At 49.5% G+C, this 27,862-nt stretch overlaps 1 protein-coding gene across 1 annotated transcript in view; it reads right to left on the bottom strand.

The window, feature by feature from the left end:
• Positions 1-27,862, bottom strand: part of ELP3 (elongator acetyltransferase complex subunit 3) — a 121,429-nt gene that overhangs the window by 80,217 nt on the left and 13,350 nt on the right. The window contains exons 6-9 of the mRNA XM_063123742.1: positions 27,501-27,569; positions 23,764-23,918; positions 5,305-5,466; positions 128-254 (exon numbers count right to left, since the gene is read on the bottom strand). Coding sequence (XP_062979812.1) covers positions 128-254; positions 5,305-5,466; positions 23,764-23,918; positions 27,501-27,569 — 513 coding nt within the window. The remainder of the gene's footprint in view (positions 1-127; positions 255-5,304; positions 5,467-23,763; positions 23,919-27,500; positions 27,570-27,862) is intronic.

Below are 27,862 nucleotides of genomic sequence, written 5' to 3'. Positions count from 1 at the left end.
GCATCACTTTGAGGGCCCCGGTGGGCAGAAAAGTGACGCGGAAATAATGTCAATAAAGGAGACGAAACCCCCCCCCCCCAAAAAAAAGAGTCAAAGAGGGGCCAAGCCGATCCGAGGCCATTCTTACCACAAACTGGTCAATGTCTCGCTCCAGTCCCATGTTGGGCAGGTCCGGCATCATGTGCGCCACCACCTTGAAGCCGGCATCTTTAGCTAAGTGGAATGATTCACACACGGCCTTCACCGTGTGGCCCCTGCGGAAAGGAAACGTGGTTTAGAAACACGCACAGATGCACTCGAAAGGTTAAGGGCACCGTCCTACGCAGGGTTAAGGCCTTGCTAGAACTACCTGTGAATCCGTGCAGGAGGAGCGGCGAGCCCTCGCTCCAGTCCAGACGTCAGACGCAACGGGCTGGAGGAAAGCCCCGTCGCGTCCTCCATTTTGTTTATTCCTTAAAGGGCCAGGTGCGCAGGAACGCACCATTGGCAAAGGTAGATTTTGTTTTTTTAAAAAATAAAGGGTTCCCTACTCCTCCTGCCCCCGATTCCCCCCCGCCCCAATCCCGCCCACGCGCCCGCAATCTCCAATCCCCCATGATCCCTGATTCCCCCATCCCCCGTGATCTCCGATTCCCCCCATCCCCCGCAATCTCCGATTCCCCCATCCCCCGCGATCTCCGATTCCCCCATCCCCCGCGATCTCCGATTCCCCCATCACCCGTGATCTCCGATTCCCCCATCCCCCACGATCTCCGATTCCCCCATCCCCCGCGATCTCCGATTCCCCCCATCCCCCGCGATCTCCGATTCCCCCATCCCCCACGATCTCCGATTCCCCCATCCCCCGCGATCTCCGATTCCCCCCATCCCCCGCGATCTCCGATTCCCCCATCCCCCGTGATCTCCGATTCCCCCATCCCCCACGATCTCCGATTCCCCCATCCCCCGTGATCTCTGATTCCCCCATCACCCGTGATCTCCGATTCCCCCATCCCCCACGATCTCCGATTCCCCCATCCCCCGTGATCTCCGATTCCCCCCATCCCCCGCGATCTCCGATTCCCCCATCCCCCGCAATCTCCGATTCCCCCATCACCCGTGATCTCCGATTCCCCCATCCCCCACGATCTCCGATTCCCCCATCCCCCGCGATCTCCGATTCCCCCTTCCCCCAAGAGTTCCTATTCCCCCCATCCCCCGCAATCTCCAATTCCCCCATCCCCCGCAATCTCCGATTCCCCCATCCCCCACGATCTCCAATTCCCCCATCCCCCACGATCTCCGATTCCCCCATCCCCCGCGATCTCTGATCCCCCCCATCACCCTGGCTCCGTTTCCCCCCCACACCTCCCCCTGGCTCCGTTTCCCCCCCATCTCCCCACCCTGCCCTGATGGCCGCAGCGCTTGCCCACTGCTTTTCCTGGCTACTCGCGAGTAAACGCGGTAGCAGGGAAAAGCGGCGGAACAGGCTCAGCCTGAGACCGCAGGAAATACTGGGCCACAACCTGTGCCGGTTATCCCACGCCAAGGGAGGATTACCCCCTGCCTGAGCCCGGGATCCCCTGTGCGTCATCTGGACACACAGGGGCCGGGCCGGGGCTCGCACCGGGCAAAACCCTGGTCTAGCAAGGCCCTTAAACAGACAACAGTCTTCCAACTCCCAGCTATGCTGGCTGGTGGTATATTGGGAGTTGGAGGCCTTTTGCCTGTCTAAACATAAAAAGAACGTTGTCCTAAAGTGCCTGACCTCTCAGAAGAAAGCAGCTGGGAGGATGCTGTGTACAGAGACTGCCTGATCAGGCTTAGTAACGCACAACAGTCAGGGCAGCTGCATTGCACATAGGAGGTGCCAGTTCCACGCCCAACCATCTCCAGTTAAAGCCATTTTGGGTAGCACTGCCGGGGATATTCCTTGGGGCGGGGGGATTGGGCAAAAAGTAGGATCTCCAGAGGTTTGGGATTGAACTCCTGGCATTCCTAACCGTAGGCTATGCTGGTAGCGGCGTCTGGAAGCTTAAGCCCCAACTATCGGGATATCTAGCTTCTGCTCCTCCCAGCCAGGCTGGGGCATTCTGGGAGATGCAGTCCAACACATCTGGAGCGCCCCAGGTTGAGGAAAGCTGCAGTCTAACGGGATTCTTTGCACAGTCTGTCGCGCGCGCACACCGGCACACATAACACACCACACCAAGACGCTATATTGAAAGCATTATTTCTTTTTAGTCCAGGTTCTTTCCCCTTTGCAGCTAAAATAATAAAAAGAAGAGTTGATGGGGATTATGTTTAGATGGATCGAAGGAAGGGTTTTTCCTACGGATCTGGGCCATCCGCTCTTCCAAGGACTGGTCTAGCTGCGAAGCCCTTCAAAGCTGGCAGGGTTCATTCCCTTTGCAGCTTCAAGGACGGGCAAAGCACCACAGCAAGTGTCATTTGCCAGAGCAAAAGGGCAGCCGGTGGGGATCTCTGGAGCAGCCCCCCCGACTCCTGACCCTGTTTCTCCCATCAGCTCCCACTTCCCTTCGTCACAAAGGTAAGGGGAAGGCGGGGAGGGGGTCTTCTCAATCTGGACAACCACCTGTCAGGGATGCTTTAGGGAAGATTCCTGCATTGAGCAAGGGGTTGGACTCGATGGCCTTGTAGGCCCCTTCCAACTCTGCTATTCTATGATTCTATGATTCTTCTCAATCCTCCCAGAGTGCAGGACATGGAAGAACAGGCTCAAGTTACAGGAAGCCGGCTTGTCTGCGTCCTTCTTGAATTGTTGAGCCCAGAACTGGCTTTCCGGACACCTCCTGCCCCCCCACGCTTCCACCCAAAAGCTGCTCCTGGAGGTCAAAGGACCTTTGGGAATGGTGGGGGTCAGGGCCCCCACTGGGAAGGAGTCCTCAGAGGGGCCGTCTGCACAAGACCCTCTCCAAATCAAAGCCATTCTGTTTTTCTATGGACTGCTGCCGCTTTAAACTCCCCACCTTATTACTTGACTGTCTAGCCTCCTGCCTGGACCAGTTCTCTTACTGGTGTCCTCCTTGTTCAAGGTTCCCTACGGTTCACTGACTCCTGCCCCAATGGACATGTCTAACAAGGAATCCTTTCTCTCCCCCCAAAAACAGACTTATTATCCAGGAGAGAAGGAAGCATTTTCCACTTGAGCAAACACACAGTCTCTTCCTTGGACTCCAAGAGGGTGAGCGTAATGCTTCTGTTTTCCTGCACGGCATCTCCAAGCCTTCCTTGCATCAGGCGGGACCGTGTCTTCCACATTTCGCGGCTTGCTGAACTAACCTCCCCATAACCACTCCGCCAGGAGTTTTAGCCCAAGGAATTTGAAAGAATATGCAGCAAAACAAGCTTGATTTAGCATTACTTCTTATGACTAACACCTCTCTGCGCACAAAGTGCTTTGTCATTCCTATTTATTATCGTTTCGATTTTATTACATTCCTTTAACACGTCACGCACAAAAGCCTCTCCAGTCTTAAGCACAACCCAAAACAATTAAAAGCCAGGAGAGATGAGAAGTCTAACACAGACATTATTGGCACAGCACAGCGAAACACACCAGAAATTAGAATCATAGCATAGTAGAGTTGTCCAGCTGCCTCCTGAAGGCCTCTCGTGTGGGAGAGCCCACAACCTCCCTAGGTCATTGGTTCTATTGTCGGACTGCTCTAACAGTCAGGAAGTTTTTCCTGCTGTCCAGCCGGAATCTGTGGGAGGGGGGGAAGCGCAATTCCCAGGCACTGTCCCTCTTACGGACACTCACTCAACACCTCCTTACAGGTACAAGCAACCCCTTTCAAGGTGTTTTGGGGGAAAACACCCCACTTATGAGTCTAGCGGGTGCTACTTTCCCATTAAGACAGGTCAGCCTACTGACCCTTTGGCTGCAAGCAGCCCCACTGCCCTGCGCTGCTTAGAATTCTAGAGGCCGCGGAGGCCGCGAGCTCCAAGGTCAGTGGGGCAATGAACCGGTTCAAAGGCTGTGTCTGATATGCAGCCTTTTGAATATGGGCCTCTCCCCCGCCCCGCCCCCCAGAGGCTCCATACAGCTATCCCGACAGCACGCTCCTCCACAAATGGATCAAATCTTCTTTTAAAGTTCTCTAAGGCCCTTTCTACATCTTCGATTTTCCCCGCCCCTGGATTGTCCCTGTGTGTCCAAATGATGCACAGGGGATCCCGGGAGCAGGCAGGGACGATTCCTCCATTTCCCCGGGATAACCGAGACCTCGGTTAACCCGGTGTTTCCCACAACCCCGGGATGATCCCGAGGACTGCAGGCGGTGTGGTCACCCATCCCAACTTCTTCCCTCCTCCCCATGAGTAGTGGGGGTCAGCAGAGGGAAGGCTGGGGGGGAGTCCAGGAACATCGGGGGGTGAGCGGGGTCAGGACTTTTTGGGGGCGGGCAGGCGCGACAGCCATGACGTCCCTCTTCCTTCTGGGACATCACGCCTCCATTTAGACGCACAAGTACATTACAGGAGGTTATTTATTTATTGCATTTTTATACCGCCCAATAGCTGAAGCTCCCGGGGCGGTTCTGGGATCATCCCCCCTCCCTCCCCAAAGGCCCTTAGGTGTAGAAAGGGCCTAAGCAATGGCGTAACCACATTGCAGAGCCTGTACTGAGCTGGGGGGCAAAAGGCCAAGTCCGCCTTCTGGCGTTCCTCGGCTGACCACACGCCTTTCTCTGGCCCCGTTGCCTTTCCCCCCAACCCCCAATCAGTCGTTTGGTGGCCTCCCTGTTGCAGTGCAGCTTTTCCCCATTTTGAAAGGTTGAAATGCCTCTCCTGAGGCTCCGAAACTGGCAGCACAAGCTTTAATCATATCATAGAATCACAGAATAGCAGCGTTGGAAGGGGTCTACAAGGCCATCGAGTCCAACCCCCTGCTCAATGCAGGAATCCACCCTAAAGCATCCCTGACAGAGAGTTGTCCAGCTGCCTCTTGAAGGCCTCTAGGGTGGGAGAGCCCACAACCTCCCTAGGTCACTGATTCCATTCTCGTACTGCTCTAACAGTCAGGAAGTTTTTCCTGACGTCCAGCTGGAATCTGGCTTCCTTTAACTCGAGCCCGTTATTCCGTGTCCTGCACTCTGGGAGGATCGAGAAGAGATCCTGGCCCTCCTCTGTGTGTTTAAGCTAAAGTGCGCTGATATTTTGCCCCTCCCCCTTTTTGACTTTGGCTCCGCCCCCCTGAACACACGTCCCCCCCCCCCCCCCGAGAGCTTCTACGAAATGGAATTCTGCGCCCGTAGCTTAGATGATCTCCGAGGTCTCGCCCAAGCCTACGGTTCTGCTCACCTGTTCGTATCTCTGGCCACGTCCTCGTAGACGCTCTGCACGCCTATCTCCAGCCTGGTGCACCCGTAGGAGAGCATGTCGCTCAAGTGCCGTTTCAGGCAATAATCCGGCCTGGTCTCTATCGTGATCCCAATGCACTTCGTAAGGCTCCGTTCGGAGTATCTGGATGGGGGACAGAGAGAGAAAGAGAGAGACAGACAGACGGGGAATTACCAGTGAGCTCTGCTATGTCCAGCCAAACACCAGACACGATGCGCCTGGCGTGACGGGGCTATAAACGGTTTCCGAGCATACGTTGGCAAATCATGATTACGGCCACAGTAACAATTCTGCATTCAGAACTGTTTGCAAAAATACAAATCCCTGGCGTCTTGCCATCTAACCCTTCTCTAAGCAGATCAGTTTTGCAGAAGGATGACAGCCTGGCTAGCAGCTGGTCTCACTAGGATTTGGCCTTTGCGTCTGAAAACATGTTGATATGCTGCCTTACGTACCAGCCAAGAGAGCAGGGGTATCTTTCCAAGGTTTTCTTTTAAGGGATGCCCATAAATGGCTTCTTAAGACTGCTTCACACAACCTGTTCCAATAAGTGGACTACTTGTCACATCTAAAGAAGCATATACTTAAAGCATATACTTCAAATACTTCAAAGGTTGTCACACAGAGGAGGGCCAGGATCTCTTCTCCATCCTCCCAGAGTGCAGGACACGGAATAACGGGCTCAAGTTACAGGAAGCCAGATTCCGGCTGGACATCAGGAAAAACGTCCTGACTGTTAGAGCAGTACGACAATGGAATCAGTTGCCTAGGGAGGTTGTGGGCTCTCCCACACTCGAGGCCTTCAAGAGGCAGCTGGATAACCATCTGTCAGGGATGCTTTGGGGTGGATTCCTGCATTGAGCAGGGGGTTGGACTCGATGGCCTTCTAGGCCCCTTCCAACTCTGCTATTCTATGATTCTATGATTCGTGTATTTAGTTAAAAAAAAAACTAAACAGCTGGATTTTGTACTTTTTAAAAAATGGAAGATCAACTTCTGTCTGCTGTTTTCTTCTTCCTCGTGGTCCTGGGGGGCTGAAACCTTCTCATCACCTGGCAAAGCCCCATTTTGATGTCTGCAAATGCTCCTCCATATCATCTTAAGACCCCGACTACACAGACCCCTCCTGTCACCCTGCTCCTATTCCTCCTCAGTCCCCAACTTCTGACAACAAGGGAGAGGGCCTTTTCGGTGGTGGCCCCCCGACTGTGGAATGATCTCCCCGATGAGACTCGCCTGGTGCCAACACGGTTATCTTTCAAGCGCCAGGTCAAGACGTTTCTCTTCTCCCAGGCATTTAACAGCATTTAACAATGCTAAGTTTGTTTTTTAACAGACCCCAGAACTGTCATTTTTAAATGGATACTGTTGTTTTTATACTGTTGTCTTTATGTTTTTGATGGTTTTAAATTCTGTATACTTTTTTAATGCTTACTGTTTTTAACTTTTGTAAACCGCCCAGAGAGCTTCAGCTACGGGGCGGTATATAAATGTAACAAATAAATAAAATATAAATAAATTAACCTGCTTTTTGTAACATCTTGCCTGATGAAGAGAACTGGGGAATCTCAAAAGCGTGCACATTTTTGCGGTCTTTGAGTTGAGCTAATAAAGATATTACAGTATATGGATTTTGGAGCGAATATATTTGTAATACAGGAAGGAGAGCACAGGAGTGTTTTTTTTTTACCCTGGCTACACAATCTGAGAAGCAGATGCTCCCTCCAGTATCAGAAGCAGTGTGCTTATGTACCCCAGTTGCTGGGGAACATGGGTGGGAGTACGCTGGTGCACTCCTTTCATAAGAACGTAAGAGGAGCCATGCTGGATCAGACCAAGGGTCGATCCAGTTCAGCACTCTGTTTACACAATAGCCAAGCAGCTGTAGGTCAGGGACCAACAAAGCAGGACACAGTGCAACAGCACCCTCCCACCCATGTTCCCCAGCAGCTGATGCACACAGGCTTACTGCCTCAAATACTGGAGATAGCACACAACCGTCAGGGCTAGCAGCCATCGACAGCCTTCACCTCCAGGAATTTATCCAACCCCCATCTAAAGCCATTCAAACTGGTGGCCATTATTATTATTATTATTATTATTATTATTATTATTATTATGCATGTGGCTTTCCAATGGGCAGCTGGTTGGCCCCTGTGTTAACAGACCGCTGGACTAGATGGACCCTGGGTCTGATCCAGCATCAGGGCTCTTCTTATGATCTGGAGTGCTGGAGTGCTGGGCTGAAAACAACAGGATGAAATTTAATAGGGATAAATGCCAAGTTCTACATTTAGGAAATAGAAACCAAATGCACAGTTACAAGATGGGGGATACTTGGCTCAGCAATACTACAAACAAGAAGGATCTTGGAATTGTTGTAGATCACAACCTGAATATGAGCCAACAGTGCGATATGGCTGCAAGAAAGGCAAATGCTGTTTTGGGCTGCATTAATAGAAGTATAGCTTCCAAATCACGTGAGGTACTGGTTCCTCTCTATTCGGCCCTGGTTAGGCCTCATCTAGAGCATTGCGTCCAGTTCTGGGCTCCACAATTCAAGAAGGATGCAGACAAGCTGGAGCGTGTTCAGAGGAGGGCAACCAGGATGATCAGGGGTCTGGAAACAAAGCCCTATGAGGAGAGACTGAAAGAACTGGGCATGTTTAGCCTAGAGAAGAGAAGATGTAGGGGAGACATGATAGCACTCTTCAAATACTTCAAAGGTTGTCACACAGGGGAGGGCCAGGATCTCTTCTCGATCCTCCCAGAGTGCAGGACATGGAATAACGGGCTCAAGTTAAAGGAAGCCAGATTCCAGCTGGACATCAGGAAAAACTTCCTGACTGTTAGAGCAGTACGACAATGGAATCAGTTGCCTGCGGAGGTTGTGGGCTCTCCCACACTAGAGGCCTTCAAGAGGCAGCTGGACAACCCTCTGTCAGGGATGCTTTAGGGTGGATTCCTGCCTTGAGCAGGGGGTTGGACTCGATGGCCTTGTAGGCCCCTTCCAACTCTGCTATTCTATGATTCTATGATCTGACTGTGTCCCCACTGAATGGCAGCTCTGTGCTCGCTGCAGTGCAAATCCAGGAGCAAGAGGAAAGGCAGCTGCACAGCAGTGAAGGCCGCAGCTAGGGAAAACTGGGAATGTTTTGAGAAGAACCATCCCCCGGTTCCGTGCAACGTTCCACTGAACTCCCCCAGCCTCCGTGGTCTGCCTAGTTCCCCCGCCCACCCCAAGGACCAAAGCAGACGCTTCCGCCTTCGGCCGAATGCAACGCTGCAAAGCCAGAAACAGACTCCAGACACCTTTTCCTGTATCCAATGAATGAATGACAGAACGCTCACCTTCCACTGATGACTAATAGACAGTGCCTTGTCGCAAAGCGCAACCGGGCGGCTGGAGGCGAAAGGCAGTATTATTTGATTCCAGACTAATTACACTACTTTGAAGTTCTGGGAGAAGTACTTTAGGAGGAGGAACACAATTACGCTTCAAAAAAAAAATGAGACAAAATGTTTATTATTCACGCGTTAATCATATTTCCTGTTCACATTGAGAGATCCATTTACTCGCTACCAAAACACTGCATTGCAGTAACTGTTTGTCACAGCAACATTATGCAGTATGTTAGGGCTGGGAGAACTTAACTTAGAAGCATAGAAACATAGAATGGTAGAGTTGAAAGGGGCCTCTAAGGCCATTAAGTCCACCCCCTGCTGAATGCAGGGATCCACCCTAAAGCATCCCTGACCGAGGGTTGTCCAGCTGCCTCTTGAAGGCCTCTAGTGTGGGAGAGCCCACAACCTCCCTAGGTCACTGATTCCATTGTCGTACTGCTCTAACAGTCAGGAAGTTTTTCCTGATGTCCAGCTGGAATCTGGCTTCCTGTCACTTGAGCCCGTTATTCCGTGTCCTGCACTCCGGGAGGATCGAGAAGAGATCCTGGCCCTCCTCTGTGTGACAACCTTTCAAGTCATAGAATCATAGAATCATAGAATAGCAGAGTTGGAAGGGGCCTACAAGGCCATCGAGTCCAACCCCCTGCTCAATGCAGGAATCCACCCTAAAGCATCCCTGACAGATGGTTGTCCAGCTGCCTCTTGAATGCCTCTAGTGTGGGAGAGCCCACAACCTCCCTAGGTAGCTGATTCCATTGTCGCACTGCTCTAACAGTCAGGAAGTTTTTCCTGATGTCCAGCCGGAATCTGGCTTCCTTTAACTTGAGCCCGTTATTCCGTGTCCTGCACTCTGGGAGGATCGAGAAGAGATCCTGGCCCTCCTCTGTGTGACAACCTTTTAAGTATTTGAAGACTGCTATCATGTCTCCCCTCAATCTTCTCTTCTCCAGGCTAAACATGCCCAGTTCTTTCAGTCTCTCTTCATAGGGCTTTGTTTCTAGACCTCTGATCATCCTGGTTGCCCTCTTCTGAACACGCTCCAGCTTGTCTGCGTCCTTCTTGAAGTGTGGAGCCCAGAACTGGACGCAATACTCAAGATGAGGCCTAACCAGGGCCGAATAGAGAGGAACCAGTACCTCCCACAATTTGGAAGCTATACTTCTATGAATGCAGCCCAAAATAGCATTTGCCTTTCTTGCAGCCATATCACACTGTTGGCTCATATTCAGCTTGTCCTTGAAGAGTACTATCATGTCTCCCCTCAATCTTCTCTTATTCAGGCTAAACATGCCCAGTTCTTTCAGTCTCTCCTCTGAAGTGCATTTGCTAAAATGCCCAAGTGTTGCTGCTATGTAAAGAGGGCCCAAAGATGCTATTAATGTACCTCACTGCTGTATTAGACCTGCCAACCAAATTTATTTAGAAGGCATATTCAGATTTACTTCCCACCCTAGCACCAGCAACGCCAGACCCAGAACAGCCCTTTAGAATGAAAAGGCTGGGTCCGTCAAGGGCCCCACAACACAGACAGGACCCACAACCCCAGGATCTTGAGAAAGAGAGACACGGAATGTAAAAGAACACTCACAGCGAACTCCGGTGGTGAGTGTCAACAAGTTGGGTCTTCATCAAAAAGCACCGGTGAGAAACAAGAAGGAGTTATTAGCAGGTTCAGGGGGAGCCCCAAGACTTGCAGAGGTAGGGGAAAAAAGGTTTAAAAAGAAAGCACAAGAGGGCAAAAACTCTCCAGAACTGACTGATGAACCATGGGCATGCCTAGGAGCCGTGGAATGTGGAGTGGAAAAAGGGAAATGGATAACTGGAGGGGGAACGGAACGGAACATCTCGGAGGCGGGCATGGCCGGCGGAGACCCTGAATAGGAGCACTCCTGTTAAGTGAGGATAGGCTGCAACATTTTGTTGCACGTCCTACCTGTTCTTCTTAAATGACAAATGGGTCCTTTTTAAACCAGCAAATACATAACCAAGGTGTCCTCCTTTTGCAGGGTGGGGGACGGTTGTTGGCTTTTACTGCAACCCCTGCTCCTGCAGCCATGGGCTGGGCTGCAACAGACCTGTACCATTAGAATAAGGCAGATGTCAAGTTGGGAGTTCGAGAGATATCATGAGGCCCCGTTTTCCGGAGGTGTTTTTTTTCTTTTCTTTTTAGGAGTCCAAGGCACTCTGGACAAGGTGTCTCAACATGTCAGCTTTCCATCTGAAGAACTGAAAAGACGAATAGAAGGTGGAGGCCTAAAACGATCTACTCCCAACCGGCCATGGGTCACCAGCTTCCCCCGGCTAAGACCCGAGAGAAGTGCCAGGGCACCGGAGGGAAAAGCTCTTATCTACAATCAGCAGCTGTTCGGAGCCGAGAGCTTTTCCGTGCCAGGAGAGAAGGCAAAACCTGGGGAGGCAGCTCAGCTGGGCTGTGGGAAAAGGTGGGCAGGGTGCCACTCGCTTGGCCGGCTGCACTAGCAGCATGCAAGAGCCCTGGGTTGCACAGCCTGGTTTTCACTTCAGATGCCAGGGACTGGGTTGCACAGATGCCAGGGACTGGGTTGCACAGCCTGGTTTTCACTTCAGATGCAAGAGCCCTGGGTTGCACAGCCTGGTTTTCACTTCAGATGCAAGAGCCCTGGGTTGCACAGCCTGGTTTTCACTTCAGATGCAAGAGCCCTGGGTTGCACAGCCTTCAGATGCAAGAGCCCTGGGTTGCACAGCCTGGTTTTCACTTCAGATGCCAGGGACTGCGCCTGGGACAGTGTGCAAGCACAGCCTGTCCTCCGCTTCCAGCACTGAAGTGTCCGAACTGGTCCTGAACCAGGTCACCCTAAAAGCAGGGGCTTCGGCTCTGGGCCAACCAACGTGAAGCGTGGGTTTGCCTCTGGGCTACGAAGCCAGTGAGCAGCCCTGGCTACATTAAGCCAGCCTATGTGCCCTCATGCTCCACTCAGAGGTGGTGGGAATGCCACAAAGCCCTGCCAGAGGTTGGCCACTCCTGCTGTATCTCAGTCAGTGGTGTCAAGGTATCCCATCCCACCCACAGAAGAATCCAAGGAACTCTTGCTGTGTGGCCACTGGCACTGTGGGATTAAATTGCATTCTGAAAACAAGAGAATGAAATTTAATAGGGATAAATGCCAAGTTCTACATCTAGGAAACAGAAACCAAAGGCACAGTTACAAGTTGGGGGATACTTGGCTCAGCAATACTACAAACGAGAAGGATCTTGGAATCGTTGTAGATCGCAAGCTGAATAGGAGCCAACAGTGCGATATGGCTGCAAGAAAGGCCAATGCTATTTTGGGCTGCATTAATAGAAGTATAGCTTCCAAATCACGTGAGGTCCTGGTTCCTCTCTATTCGGCCCTGGTTAGGCCTCATCTAGAGTATTGCATCCCATTCTGGGCTCCACAATTCAAGAAGGACGCAGACAAGCTGGAGCGTGTTCAGAGGAGGACAACCAGGATGATCAGGGGTCTGGAAACAAAGCACTATGAGAAGAGATTGAAAGATCTGGGCATGTTTAGCCTGGAGAAGAGAAGATTGAGGGGAGACATGATCGCACTCTTCAAATACTTGAAAGGTTGTCATGCAGAGGAGGGCCAGGATCTCTTCTCGATCCTCCCAGAGTGCAGGACATGGAATAACAGGCTCAAGTTAAAGGAAGCCAGATTCCGGCTGGACATCAGGAAAAACTTCCTGACTGTTAGAGCAGTGCGACGGTGGAATCAGCTACCTAGGGAGGTTGTGGGCTCTCCCACACTGGAGGCATTCAAGAGGCAGCTGGACAACCCTCTGTCAGGGATGCTTTAGGGTGGATTCCTGCATTGATCAGGGGGACTCGATGGCCTTGTAGGCCCCTTCCAACTCTGCTATTCCATGATTCTATGATTCTATGAAGATTGAGGGGAGACATGATCACACTCTTCAAATACTTAAAAGGTTGTCACTCAGAGGAGGGCCAGGATCTCTTCTCGATCCTCCCAGAGTGCAGGACACGGAATAACGGGCTCAAGTTAAAGGCAGCCAGATTCCTGCTGGACATCTGGAAAAACTTCCTGACTGTTAGAGCGGTACGACAATGGAACCAGTTACCTAGGGAGGTTGTGGGCTCCCCCACACTAGAGGCCTTCAAGAGGCAGCTGGACAACCATCTGTCAGGGATGCTTTAGGGTGGATTCCTACATTGAGCAGCACGTTGGACTCAATGGCCTTCCAACTCTACTAGTCTGTGATTCTATGCTGCCCAAGACAAGAGAACTAACAGAGGCCTTTGCCCTTTCTGGCCAGTTCTGGAGCACACCAGAAGTACCTCGGTCAGCGCTGGAAGTGGTATATCAGACCGTTATCTGGTACCTAAGTCAACTCTTACGCTCTTATTTAACTTGGACACAAAAGAGGGATTGGGGCGGAGGGGGGTCGTTGTTTCTTCCAGCCTTGCAAATTAGCACCCCGAAGTTACTAGCCTGCAAAACATTTTAGTAGCATGCTAGAGGCCAGCAGAGCAGGAGCAGAGAGCTGCATTTGTACGCTGAGCATGGAGGAATCTTTAAAATCACTCCACTGGCTGGCACTTAGTTTATGGGCGAAGTATAAAGTGTTGGTTATTACCTTTAAAGCCCTACATGGTTTGGGTCCAGGCTACCTGCAGGATCGCCTTCTCCCGTACAATCCGCCCTGCACCCTCAGGTCCTTTGGGAAGGGTTTACTCTGGTCAGTGACTAGGCTGACAACTGTTACCCAGAGGACCTTTCCTTTTGCCGCCCCCAGACTGTGGAACGGCCTGCCGGAGGAAATTCATTGACTTGACGGTCTTTTAGAATTTAAAAAAGCAATGAAGACTGATCTATTCCAGCAGGCCTATCCAGTGAAAGTTTAGAATGTTTTTAGGATGTTTTAAAGATGTTTTAATCATGTATGGTATGTTTTTAATCAGTTTTTAATGCGTATTTTATATCATGTTTTTATACTGTTTGTTTTATACTTTATTTATTTATTTATTTATTGCATTTTTATACCGCCCAATAGCCAAAGCTCTCTACTTTGAATGGTTTTATTTTTTGTGAACCGCCCAGGGAGCTTTGGCTATTGGGCGGTATAAAAATGCAATAAATAATAATAATAATAATAATAATAATAACAACAACAACAATAATAATCAATGTCCCTCAGTGCAGAGTTGCCCTCCCCTGTGGCTGTGGGTCCTACCGATCAATCTTAGCAACAGCACAGAAAGCAGACCCTTAGGGTGGCCATATGGAAAAGAGGACAGGGCTCCTGTATCTTTAACAGTTGTATAGAAAAGGGAATTTCAGCAGTGGTCATTTGTATGCATGCAGCACCTGGTGAAATCCCCTCTTCATCGCAACAGTGAAAGCTGAAGGAGCTATACCAGAGTGACCAGATACAAATGAGGGCAGGGCTCCTGCAGCTTCAACTGTTGTGATGAAGAGAGGATTTCACCAGGTGCTGCATGCATACAAAGGACACCTGCTGAAATGCCCTTTTCTATGCAACTGTTAAAGATACAGGAGCCCGGTCCTCCTTTCCATATGGTCACCCTATAGACCCCACCCTTGGGTAACGGATCAAATGGGATGTTGGGAATCAGCCCAAGCTGGGCTTTGCAGAAGCTGCAAAAATGATACCTTCTCAGAGCTCAAAAACTACGTGTGTGTGTATGTGTGCGCGCACACACCTTTTGAGTGTAAAACTGAAACACTTCTCCCAGTTTAATCCCTGAAAAGAAAAATAGCTTTTGTGGGCAAAGATACAAATAGTTTGTGAAATGCTGGAATACAAGATAGTGCCCTCTAAAAACAGCCTTCCCCAACCTGGATCCTTCCAGATGCTTTGGACTTCAACTCCCAAGCCGCCCAGGCCAGTGTGGCCAACAGTGAGGAAAGCTGGGAGTTGTAGTCCCAAAACCTCTGGCGGGCACAGAGTTGTGGGAAGGCGGCTCTTCAAAAAATTGTTCGGGAGAAGTTTGATCTTGTTGCAAGGCAGCATCGCCTCATTTCCATTTTAAAGCTATAAAAGAGTGAAAACGACCGAACAAGCAGAAACGAAAACTGTTCTGGAGGAGCCATCGCCATCAAGAGAATTTCGACGCCGAGTCCTAAAAACGCAGCCCAGCTACAAGAAGCCCACAGATTGCTTCCTCCAGGGTTTTTTTTCTTTTAAGAAATAAAATCAAATTGTACCCATTATGTACACGAAGTAGCACAATGCAGAACTAAGCCTTTGGTGGTTAAAACGTGAAGATAAGCCCAAGGCAGACGAACGATTTGCCCTCTGCCAACCTGGTTCCAGACCAACTTGCTTAGAATTCCTTAAGCCTTTTCGAACGGCATATAATTAAAGGTCTTATCTCCCTCCTTTCCCTTTGCCAAAAGTCCCCTCCAACCTCACGGCGAGTTCGACTTTCTTGGATTTAACACAAGTTTTCAGATAGTGAGTCACAACTGGATCGGCTTTGGCCAACGTTCCCCCCCTTCCTCCCTCCCCGAAATGAGTCAGCGGGAGAAATAAGACGAAGAGAATGCGGGTTTTTGTTTGCACCGTTAATACACGCTTCTCTGTAGGCTCCTGTTCAGGTCTTCGCTCCTCCATCGCCCCCTTCCCCGTGGCATTTTGCATTCCGGTGCCTAGAGGTGAAAGCATTTCCCCAAAGAACAAAGGAAAGCCGACAGCAGAATAACGATTCTCTGCCACACACCGACAGCTGTCCACCCACAAAAGGGACGCCCTCTGCCTTATCGCTAAGTCCCCGTCCTCGTTTGATAGAGATCCAGGAAACGGGCTGAAATCCCCTGAACGGCCTCGTGTTCTCAAGAGATAAAATTAAAACTTCTCATCAGCCGCGTCAGGGGCCCTTTGCAGAGGGGAAAATCCCTCGACGTCGATCACTCAGTCCACCCCCCCCACAGGGATGGGTGCTTCCTGACGCACTGCCCGCTGGAGAAAGCACTTTTACTGGAACTTTCCGCATGGCAACGGACTACGGGTGGGCCGCTAGGAACTCCGCGTACCCGCAAGGTCACTGTGGAACTACAGAAGCTGATATTCCAGTCACAGGATGAGTTGTCGGGAGAATTTCCATCTCCGTGTTGCGGTCAACAGCTTGGCAACTAACGGAAAGTGACTGGGTTCAGATGACACAATAACCCACGTTGGGTTATTTAACCCATGGTAGGTTATCGTGTCGTGTGGCGGGATTTTTTTATAACCCATGGTGGGTTATTGAGCCAAAATAAGCCATGCAAATAAACAAGGATGTGCAGAATGGATTGTTTAAACCAGTGGTTCCCAAAGTGGGCGGTACCATCCCCTTGGGGGTGGTAGGATTGCATAGGGGGGCGCTAAGAGGCAAGGGGGCAGCAGGGGGGCGCTCGAGGTGGTCTTTTCCGAGAAGCACCTCTCCAGAAGGTCTTAAAACCCAGGGACATTTTTATGGGAGAAGGTAGTTTGGTCCCAAGCCATATAGGGGAAGAATCCACACATGTATTAATACCATTTAAGAAGAGTCCTTTTTATTTATTTATTTTATTTATTTAATTACATTTATATACCGCCCCACAGCCGAAGCACTCTGGGCGGTTCACAAAAACTAAAAACAGTAAACATCAAAAATATACAAAATTTAAAAACCATTAGACCATTTAACAGTGATTTGAAATATTTCAAAAGCATCAGAACGCTAATAAAAAAACATACTCTGCTTGGTGTGCCCTGCCACGCCGGCTGCAAACAGAGGCGTTCGCTCTCTTTTCCCTCCCTCCCTTGGCAAGCCTGTGGTGCGTGCTTCCCATTTAAAGGGGCCACATGCAGCATGGCCCCTTTTTCATTCTTAGCTCCCCAGCTCAGCTCTTCTGCCCGGCCGCCACCACTGCTGCTCAGCCCGGGCGCCCAGACCAGCAGGATCCAGAGGAGCGCGGCCCCTTTAAATGGGAAGCACCCGCCCCAGGCTTGCCGAGGGAGGGAGGGAGGGAGGGAGAGAGGGAAAAGAGAGCAAACACCTCTGTTTGCAGCCAGCGTGGCGGGGCACACCAAGCAGAGTATGTTTTTTCATTAGTGTTCTGATGCTTTTGAAACATTTCAATTCACCATTAAAAGGACTCTTTTTAAACAGTATTAATACCTGTGTGGATTGAGGAAGGGGCACTGGGTATGAGTTTGTGGAACCAAGGGGGCGGTTACCTGAAAGAGTTTGGGAACCACTGGTTTAAACCATCGTTGGTTATTGTGTCATGTAGTGGGCACTGTTGGTTATTTCGTTGGCTACAGAGTCGCTTTGCAACAGCAATCTAAGTGGCAGCAGCTGGTCTGCTCAACTGGTGGGGAAATATTTTGGCAGCAAGGGCTGATGGGATACAAGTGGGAAGTCTGAGAGGGGGAGGGAGGGAAGGGGAAGAGTTAGTCAATGCACCGAGAATTAATCGTCCACTCACAGTTGGTTATTTCTCTGATCCTTTGGGGAGTACCTGCAGAACAACCACTGTTGACTATCATGGCGCCTGAACGGGCTACAGTCTCCTGATGGCTTAGATACCAAGGTGGGTGCTGGATTGAGTTCTTGGAGTTTTTTAACCCTGCTCCTTGCGGTATTGTCTTCAGCAGACAGGGAATAAGAAATTACAGTTCCAGGAGTATAAGTAGTCAAGCGGCTATGCTAAACAGAGATCTTTTTAGGTCCCAAAGGAATCCACTAACATAAGATGAAGTGATGGCCAACAATTTAGATGGCTTTAAAAGGGGGTTGGATAAATTCCTGGAGGCGAAGGCTGTCCATGGCTACTAGCCCTGACGGTTGTGTGCTATCTCCAGAATTTGAGGCAGTAAGCCTATGTGCAGCAGTTGCTGGGGAACATGGGCGGGAGGGTGCTGTTGCACCATGTCCTGTTTTGCTGGTCCCTGGATGACGGCTGCCTGACCACTGTGTGAACAGAGTGCTGGACCAGACAGACTCTTGTTCTGATCCAGCAGGGCTCTTCTTACATTCTTCTGCAACTGCTAAAAACCACCAAAGAAAATGCAAAAAACCAACAACCCAGGAGTATAACAACCTAAACACTAACAAGCGGTTTGCCTGCCCGCTCAGCTACGCCTGGGCTTGGAAGTTCACGCAGACTGAGCCAAAGTTTATCTGCAAAGTGGTTGGGACAGCTGTGAGCACTTTATAAATGCTAGTTGGCAATAATCTTGCTAGTGGTTGAAAAATAACCGCTCACGTATTTTAGTATAATTTCCAAATGCAGGAAAATAGGGAGCTGACTTGTGCCGCATCCACCCGGCTCAGGATGGCCAACCTTCGCCAGGGGCGCTGGATCTCCGCTCTGGAGACCGAATCCCTCTCCCCTCCCCCGCTGGATTCCCCAGGTGGCCACGCCCCCTTTCCCACGACACAAGGGGGGTCCTGCCTTCTCTCTCCTGCCCCCGCCCATTTTGTGGTGGCTTTTGCACATTGCCCCCCCATCCCCCTGCTAAGACGCCGAAGTGCCTCCCCAAGGCTAGCTCCCGCCAGTCAGAGCTTTAAGCTAGAATCATAGAATCATAGAATAGAAGAGTTGGAAGGGGCCTACAAGGCCATCGAGTCCAACCCCCTGCTCAGTGCAGGAATCCACCCTAAAGCATGCCTGACAGAGGGTTGTCCAGCTGCCTCTTGAAGGCCTCTAGTGTGGGAGAGCCCACAACCTCCCTAGGTAACTGGTTCCATTGTCGTACTGCTCTAACAGTCAGGAAGTTTTTCCTGATGTCCAACCGGAATTTGGCTTCCTTTAACTTGAGCCTGTTATTCCGTGTCCTGCACTCTGGGAGGATCGAGAAGAGATCCTGGCCCTCCTCTGTGTGACAACCTTTCAAGTATTTGAAGAGTGCTATCATGTCTCCCTTCAATCTTCTCTTCTCCAGGCTAAACATGCCCAGTTCTTTCAGTCTTTCTTCATAGGGCTTTGTTTCCGGACCCCTGATCATCCTGGTTGCCCTCCTCTGAACACGCTCCAGCTTGTCTGCGTCCTTCTTGAATTGTGGAGCCCAGAACCGGACGCAATACTCTAGATGAGGCCAAACCAGGGCCGAATAGAGAGGAACCAGGACCTCCCGTGATTTGGAAGCTATACTTCTATTAATGCAGCCCAAAATAGCATTGGCCTTTTTTGCAGCCATATCGCACCGTTGGCTCATATTCAGCTTGCGATCTACAACAATTCCAATATCCTTCTCGTTTGTAGTATTGCTGAGCCAAGTGTCCCCCATCTTGTAACTGTGCATTTGGTTTCTAAGAGGCTGTCGCTTCTCTCTATTTTGACCCAGCGCATCTCTGAAACTGAACCCAGGTCTTACGCCGAAAGCGTTTCTCCGCCCCTGATCTAGGCCATGTGGCAGTCCCTCTGCAGTGCTTAAGCAGGAGCTTTTCCCAGCCCTACCTAGAGATGCCTGGGATCAAGCTTGGGGCATTTGGGACAGTGCTGTTGCACTCCTGTCCCAGTGGGGCAGCTGCCTGGCCACGGAGCGAACAGAAAGCTGGTCTAGATGGACCCTTGGTCTGCACTGGTCTGATCCAAGAGCTGATCTGGCTCTTCTTACGTTCTCATGCTCCACCGGTGAGCTACGGTTCTTTAGCTGCCGTCACTCTCCAGCCAGGACAAACAGACCTGCAAGCTGTCCGAATTGAGCGCTTCAAGCAACGGCCTTCCAGAAAGGATTGGGCAGAGCTCCATCTAGGGCAGTGGTTCCCAAAGTGAGTAGTACCGCCCCCTTTGGGTGGGTGGGATTACATAGGGGGCGTTAAGAGCCAAGGGGGCGGCAGGGGGGCGCTCGAAGTGGTCTTTTCCGTACTAGGAGTTTTGGTTACAGAAGGAAATTTCTGATCGCTACCCTGCACTATGGAGAGTGGTTCAGAAGCTCCTGGTTGCATTTCCAATATCATATTTGGTGGGATGTGGTTTTAGTGTGGTCTGCCTACTTCTCTCCAAGCAAAGAAATCGACTCCAGATTACTAAACGTGGTGATTTAAGACTCGTGTTAAGTGACTTTAAACCAGACATTGGGAAACGGGTATCACTTCATCAAGCCCATCCATCCCATTAAGGATTTACAGAAGAGTGAGTTACTCTATCTACCCTAGTTACTAAATGAGATGTCTGATATACTTGCTAAATGACTATCAGACTTTGAAAAGATGATATCACTGGATCAAGTTCATCAATTATGTTTAATGGAATAAACTAAAAAAAATATTATTGGATTTTGAATAAATATTAAATTAATTGCTACTATTTTGAACTTTATTGTTATTATCTTCCTTAGTGGGTCATTGAAAACCGCTATTCTGAATAATGATTTTTATAGGGTAGGGTAGGGGGCGCTGGGGCATGAGTTTGTGGAATCAAGGGGGCGGTGATCTGAAAAAGTTTGGGAACCACTGGTCTAGGGTGTGTCAGCCCAACTGGTCTAGGGTGTGTCAGCCCAACGGATGGCCAGAGAGCCAACGGCGTGGGTGGGTTGCTCACCAGGCTGTGCTTTCCCCCCGCCTGCTTTCAGGCAACGGAATGACTCGCGGGAGCCGTCCCGCGCCTGACGAAGAGGTGCGTAACACGAGAAGGGGTCTCCAGGACACACTTGGGGGGGGGGGGGACGGAACGGAAAAAGATGGAGCAGGCTATTTTAAGAGTTTGCTGCCCTCTAGAGGAAAAAGCCCTGGAAAAGAAATTAAAGAATTGATATCGAGTTTGCTGACTGCAGTACGATTGATGGTAGCTAGGAACTGGAAGATTCAAGGGGAATATTCTATTGAAGAATGGTATAAAGAAGTATGGGATATAGCTATTAATGATAAATTGACTTGTAATATTAAGTGGAGAAGAGGTATAGCTAAAACAAATGATTTCGAAGGAATTTGGAAACAGTTCCTAATATTTCTGTTTTCTAAGGGAAGTGGGAAACCGCCAGCAGAAGAAAGTATGAGATTCTGGAATCAGGAATGAGATCCCGAGGTGGGGGGTGCACTTGTATGTTAAGTTTGATTATGTTATGTAGATATGATATTATGTATTCAACATTTATTCAACATTTATGTAGTATGTTGTTTTCTTTAATTGTAATGCTGTATGTGAGGGAGGAAGCAGCAGCCAGGCACCTCTCCATCGTGCCTGGGTCCAGCTGAGAGCCCCCTCCCTCCTGCTACCAACTGTCTCTGCAGAGGCCACCAGTGAGGGAGGAAGCAGCAGCCAGGCACCTCTCCACCGTGCCTGGGTCCAGCTCCAGCTGAGAGCCCCCTCCCTCCTGCTACCAACTGTCTCTGCAGAGGCCACCAGTGAGGGAGGAAGCAGCAGCCAGGCACCTCTCCACCGTGCCTGCGTCCAGCTTCAGCTGAGAGCCCCCTCCCTCCTGCTACCAACTGTCTCTGCAGAGGCCACCAGTGAGGGAGGAAGCAGCAGCCAGGCACCTCTCCACCGTGCCTGCGTCCAGCTCCAGCTGAGAGCCCCCTCCCTCCTGCTGTCACCTGTAACTGCTGAACTTTCCAACTAAGATTGTAGTGCCTGAGTTTGCTTTCCTTTCCCCCCTCCTCCTCCTCCTCCTCCCTCCCAATCCCCTTTCCTTTTGTGTCATGTCTTTTAGATTGTAAGCCTGTGGGCAGGGACTGTCAAGAAATACTTTTGTAAGCCGCCGTGAGAGCCTTTTTTGGCTGAATGGCGGCATAAAAATCCTTAAATAAATAAATAAAATAAATAAATAAATGTTTAAGTATTGTAGAAAATAAAAAATTATTTAAAAAAAAATAGAGGAAAAAGCCCGTTGTGACCCTAGGGGAAGCTTGGTCTGCTTTGCTTGGCTCTTTCCTTTTTTTCACAGAAAGATCCAGGGTGGTGCAGAGGTTACAATTTTAGACTTGGAAACCTGGGTGGTGTCATGGTTAGAATGGGACAGGGGAGACGCGGGTTCTAGTCCCCGCTCAGCCATGAAGCTCACTGGGCCCGGCGCTGACTCCCAGCCTAACCCAAGCCACAGGGCTACGGTGAGGATAAAACGGAGAGGGATTCCTTGCAAGAGGAAAAGAGGCAGCAGTAATAGAAATATCCCCACTTGGCTGGTGTTGAGGAAATGAGTAGGTGGGCTGTTTTATCTGTGCCCACCCTGTTTTGCTGTAAGCCCCTTCTGTTAGAAATTAACTCTTCTGTAGCAATTTGATCCAAGCTGTAACTGAAAATATATTGCTCAACCAACAAGAAGTGTTGACATATTAGCAAGAGTGTGAGCCTCCTGGCAAGGACAGGAAGAGTAGTAACCACAAAGGAACAGACGTTCTAGGATTGCAATATCCATCTACGTATTGTTTTTCCTATCCTTAGAACTCTGCACATGCACATCAATCCTTGCCTATCATTCTTGACTTCCTGACTGTTAGAGCAGTACGAGAATGGAACCAGTTCCCTAGGGAGGTGGTGGGCGCTCCCACAGTGGAGGCCTTCAAGAGGCAGCTGGACAACCCTCTGTCAGGGATGCTTTAGGGTGGATTCCTGCACTGAGCAGGGGGTTGGACTCCATGGCCCTTTAGGCCCCTTCCAACTCTGCTGTTCTATGATTCTATGAATTTATCAATAAACCCTGAAAGGTCATCTCCTGGTGCCTCTCTAGGCCTCAGTTCTTCAGCCTCCCTACCTGAAAAGCATCAGTACCAGCACGGGTAACTTATGCAGTTTCTCCAGTCTCCTTTAGTACTCCATCATCATCTATTGGTACAAGAGCCTCCCTGGCTAGTTCACCATTTCTGACATATTTTAAGATTTGTTCTTTTTGTCGGTCTTTAGTGCTTTTAGCAACATCCTCCTCAAATGCTTTTTTCCACTTGGCCCAAATTCCCTCTTGCACAGTTATCCGAGGCATGGAGATCTGGTGCCATCCAGATGTGTTGGGTTACAACTCCCATCATCCCCAGCAAAGGCCATGTTTGCTGAGAAGGACAGGAGGTGTAGCCCAACACATCCGGACGGCGCCCGTTTGGGGAGGACTGTCATAAATGGAACTCTTAATTCAGGGGCCCCCAAAAAGGCGCAAATGGGGACTTCTAATCACCCCCACAAAGCTCTCTACTCTTTGCTCCCTTCAAAACATTATTTTAAATAAAAAACCTTGAAAAACATTAGGGCACGACGTCCTCCTTCTTCTTCCTGCACCTGCTGCGGATCACCTGTTTGGTGGGCAGGAAGGAAAGACCTCCCTGACTCTCTGCCCACTCTTCTTCTCTTTGTGCTCTCTCTCTCTCTCTCTCTCTCTCTCTCTCTCTTTCTCCACTCTCAGCCTCTAGCCTTGCTATTTCTCTCCCCATAACTCTTCAAATACTTAAAAGGTTGTCACACAGAGGAGGGCCAGGATCTTTTCTCAATCCTCCCAGAGTGCAGGACACGGAATAACGGGCTCAAGTTAAAGGAAGCCAGATTCCAGCTGGACATCAGGAAAAACTTCCTGACTGTTAGAGCAGTGCGACAATGGAATCAGTTACCTAGGGAGGTTGTGGGCTCTCCCACGCTAGAGGCCTTCAAGAGGCAGCTGGACAACCCTCTGTCAGGGAGGCTTTAGGGTGGATTCCTGCATTGAGCAGGGGGTTGGACTCGATGGCCTTGTAGGCCCCTTCCAACTCTGCTATTCTATGATATCTTGACTCCAGCCTTGCTCTTTCTCTCCCCTCTATCCGTTTGACTTCCTGCTTCCCCTCCCTCTCAGCCTCCAGCTTTGTTACTTCTGCCCCCTTCCACCACCTCTTTAGCTCACTTTTGACTAGCCAAGCCCCTACGGCAGCCATGATATGACCAGCCACATCCTCTGTGGGAGCCATTTTGTGTTGGTGCCTACATCAATTGCTCAAATTCCCAAACGTGCTCCGAAAAGGTCGGGGACTCCTGCCTTAAGCATTTATCAAGCTCATCAACCGCGTCGGGCCACCTTCCGGTATAAGAAACCCAAATCGACACACCAAACCAAAGGACGGAATCCGCAGCAAGGGGCACCTACTTGACAGCCTCGGCCACGCTGTTGGACGTGTGACCCGACAAAGCGTCGTGCAGGTTCCGGATGAAGTAATCCCTGTACTCTTCGGGAAGTGCCATGAACGTTCCACCCATCACAATGAACTCTACTTTGTCCACGCTGTGGCCGAGCTGTTTCAGCTGCGAAAAGAAGATCAGCCCATGAGACAGCTGCCCCAGGCGCTCTCAGAAGGCAGAGAGAGGAGGAAAACACTGCGGGAGCAAAAGGTAATTGCTAAACTTCAATTTAAAAAAAGGGAGGGAGAGAGAGAGAGACAGAGGCTCAGTTCAGGCAACACGTCAGTCAACACAGTGTGAAAACTCCACTCAACGGTTGAGTTTTTAGGAGGGACTCCACACACATGTTCTAACTCCACCACTGTGTGACTGTGAGCTACCGTGGAGTTGAGTAAAATCCATCACGACGTTTGATTGAAAGTTCCTCCGCCCTCTCTTCTCCCCTGGTCCTCCCGATGGTATCCCATCAGCCATTGCTGTAAAAAAACCAAAAAAAACAATCCCAGTGGCTCTCCTAGAGCGGCGCTCACTCCTTTTGCCACTCTTGCCAGTGGGAAAAGTCCACTCAACGCAACGGAAAACTCCACGGAGCCTGCTACACAACGGTTGTGGAGGAACTCTCCTCTGCACAGTGTGGATATTCTGTGTGGAGTGTTTTCCCAAAAAAAACCTCCATTGTTGCATGGAGTTTTCCCACCAGGCAACACCATGGAGTTCTAAAACCATCATTGAAAAATGTGTTGTCTGAACTGAGCCAGAGAGAGATAGGCCTTAGCTAGACCTAAGGTTTATCCTGGGGTCGTCCCTGCCTGCTCCCGGGATATCCTGTGTGTCATTTTCATGAACAGGGATGAACCCGGGACAATCCTGGGATAAACCTTAGGTCTAGCTAAGGCCAGAGAGGAGGAGGAAAAATCCAACAGCTGAGAAGGGGATCATCAAATGTGGCTTAGCTTCTTTGCAATATACTTCTATAGTATAGAAGTATAGCTTCCAAATCACGTGAGGTACTGGTTCCTCTCTATTCGGCCCTGGTTAGGCCTCATCTAGAGCATTGCGTCCAGTTCTGAGCTCCACACTTCAGGAAGGACGCAGACAAGCTGGAGCGTGTTCAGAGGAGGGCAACCAGGATGATCAGGGGTCTGGAAACAAAGCCCCATGAAGAGAGACTGAAAGAACTGGGCATGTTTAGCCTGGAGAAGAGAAGACTGACGGGAGACATGATAGCACTCTTCAAATACTTAAAAGGTTGTCACACAGAGGAGGGCCAGGATCTCTTCTGGGTCCTCCCAGAGTGCAGGACATGGAATAACAGGCTCAAGTTAAAGGAAGCCAGATTCCAGCTGGACATCAGGAAAAACTTCCTGACTGTTAGAGCAGTACGACAATGGAATCAGTGACCTAGGGAGTTTGTGGGCTCTCCCACACTAGAGGCCTTCAAGAGGCAGCTGGACAACCCTCTGTCAGGGATGCTTTAGGATGGATTCCTGCATTGAGCAGGGGGGTTGGACTTGATGGCCTTGTAGGCCCCTTCCAACTCTGCTATTCTATGATTCTATGCACATTTCAGTGAGGGTGGCTTCTCACGGTTCTCCTTTTACAATGCGAAGTTTCATCGCAGCTTCGATGGTCTACACAGTGATTTTTAATTTTTATTTGCCATTTTTTCAACAACGTTTCTGAGAGCAGCATTGCCCCATCATCACAAGAGAAAGCGACACACTAAATATTCCAAGAAAAAATCTGCATAGAAGCCAAGTTAAAGTGTGTGTAGTTTTTTGGGTTTTTTTCTTTTTTAACTTGGCATCTGTGCATATTGTTTCTTGGAATAGAGTCCCTGGAACATTCTCCAAGGACCACAGGATTGCGCCCTGAAGGTGTTCCCTCCCCCGCCAGTAAAAGCTACTTATTCCCACTGGGCATTGTAAGTAATAATTTTGCTAGAGTCATTTTTTAAAAATCCCTCAAGATGGTACCAACCACCCCATTTACTGATCAGTGTCAGAGAGCAGGCTAAATGAGGGACAACCTGGCATACAATGCCAATATTAATTATGATCAATTTTGTCCATATGCAGAATCTAAAAAACAGGAATTCTGTTCTTCATCATTTCAGTGATGCTACCAAAACTTATTTCAGTACATGATAGCTCTTTTCAGTACATGATAGCTCTTTTCTGGTCAATCTGAGAATTCTTGGACCATAATTGGCAAAAGGTCTCAAACCTATAGCCCCAAGCAAGTATTATGTATTTTCAGCTATTTGTTTTTACACAATTTACGATCTTTTCTGCGAAAGCTACCTATTACTAACAGCCATCATGGATAATAATTTTAATAGGCTCATAAGCTACATATATAAAAAAAGGCCTACCATGTTTACTCTTAATTTCCCCTCTCTATTGGCTTTCCAAAGGGGGGCACAAAATGTATCACTGCCCTTTGGCTCAACTGGTTGGTTCTGCACATTTTGATTGGAGCTTTTTCGGTTGTGTGTATATGTTGGGTAGTTCTTTTGAGAAGTTTAATCTTTCCTGTATGCTGCCTTGAACATTCAACAGGAGGCTAACAAATGGTTTCAGCAAACAAATTGTTCTCTTTGGCTGGGTTCATACAACACTCCTTCCTGGAGTCGGAAGACCTAAAGACGGTCGTGCACGCGCTGGTAACTTTGAGGCTCTGCTTCTGCAATGCGCTCTACATGGGGCTACCTTTGTGCCTAGTCCGGAAACTTCAACTAGTTCAAAATATGGCAGCCAGGCTGGTCACCGGTACACCTAGGGGGGACCACATCACACCAGTCTTAAAATCTCTTCACTGGCTGCCAATTAGTTTCCGGGCGAAGTATAAAGTGTTGGTTATCACCTTTAAATAGTTGCTTGGGGCTATAGGTTTGGGTCTAGGCTACCTGCGGATAGCCTAGATGTACAATCCGCCCCGCACACTCAGGTCCTCTGGGAAGAATCTACTTCAGTCAGCAAAGACTAGGCTGACAACCGTTACCCACAGGACCTTCTCTTCTGCTGCCCCCAGACTGTGGAACGGCCTGCCGGGAGAGATCCACCAGCTTAATAGTCTTTCTGAATTTAAAAAAAGCTATAAAGATGGATCTCTTCAGGCAGGCCTACCCAGTCGAATTTTAAGATGTCTTAAAAGAATTTAATAATATATTGGTTTTATGTTTTTAATCAGTTTTATGTATTTTATATTTTTGTATTCAATGTTGTTTCCCGCCTCGATCCAGAGGGAGGTGGGTAAGAAATAATAATAATAATTAATAATAATAATACACACTAACAACCCAGTGTGGGTTGTTGTTGAACCATGGGTTATTGTGCTGTCTGAACGCAGCATGTTTTCCACAGGGTTGCTCATTAATGATGCAGTGAAGCCTGTTAACCATGGTTAACAGGTGGTTAACCAACTAGCCATGGGATCTCAAGGTGGCTGTTCGAAAAAATAAACCACACTGCATGGTTAACAAGCCTCCCTGTGGGAAACGTACTGCATTCGGACAACTTGATAACCTACCCTGAGGTAAACGCACAGCTTCCAGACAACACATTAACTCACCCTGCAGAAAACGTGTTGCGTTCAGACAACACAATAACTCACGGAGGGTTAGCGTGTTCTGTGAACCCGGCCTATGAGGTCACTGCCGTAAGCAGACAACTCACCCTCAAAGTCTCGGCAGCAAATCCTTACCTGTTCAACGCGGTGTCTGGTCTGGAGATACGGGTCGTACCGGGCGCGAATGGCCCTCATCGAAGTCGGCTTCAGGAAGCAAGGAAGTGTGCATGTATTAAAAAGTATTCCTCAGCACACTAGAAATCAGCAAGGCTGGTTAAAAACTCCTGCCATCATATGTTATGCCATCAAGAACTAAAAATACTGAGTGGTGAACTCAATGAAGGCCATGTTCCAATTAAGGTCGCTGTTCCACAGATAGCAGCCAAATTAGATTTCAGCTCCATCATACGTACGTCTCCGCCTAGTGGGCAATCTGCCTGCCAAAGTTTTTTTCTTCCTGGTAAACATGCAAGTGTTCAGAATCGGATCTATACTGG

The sequence above is a fragment of the Elgaria multicarinata genome, chromosome 4 (genome assembly GCF_023053635.1).
Source record: "Elgaria multicarinata webbii isolate HBS135686 ecotype San Diego chromosome 4, rElgMul1.1.pri, whole genome shotgun sequence".
NCBI classification, from domain to species: Eukaryota; Metazoa; Chordata; class Lepidosauria; order Squamata; family Anguidae; genus Elgaria; species Elgaria multicarinata.
Note: the sequence above shows the minus strand (reverse complement) of the source record. Positions and strands in the feature narration are given on the sequence as shown.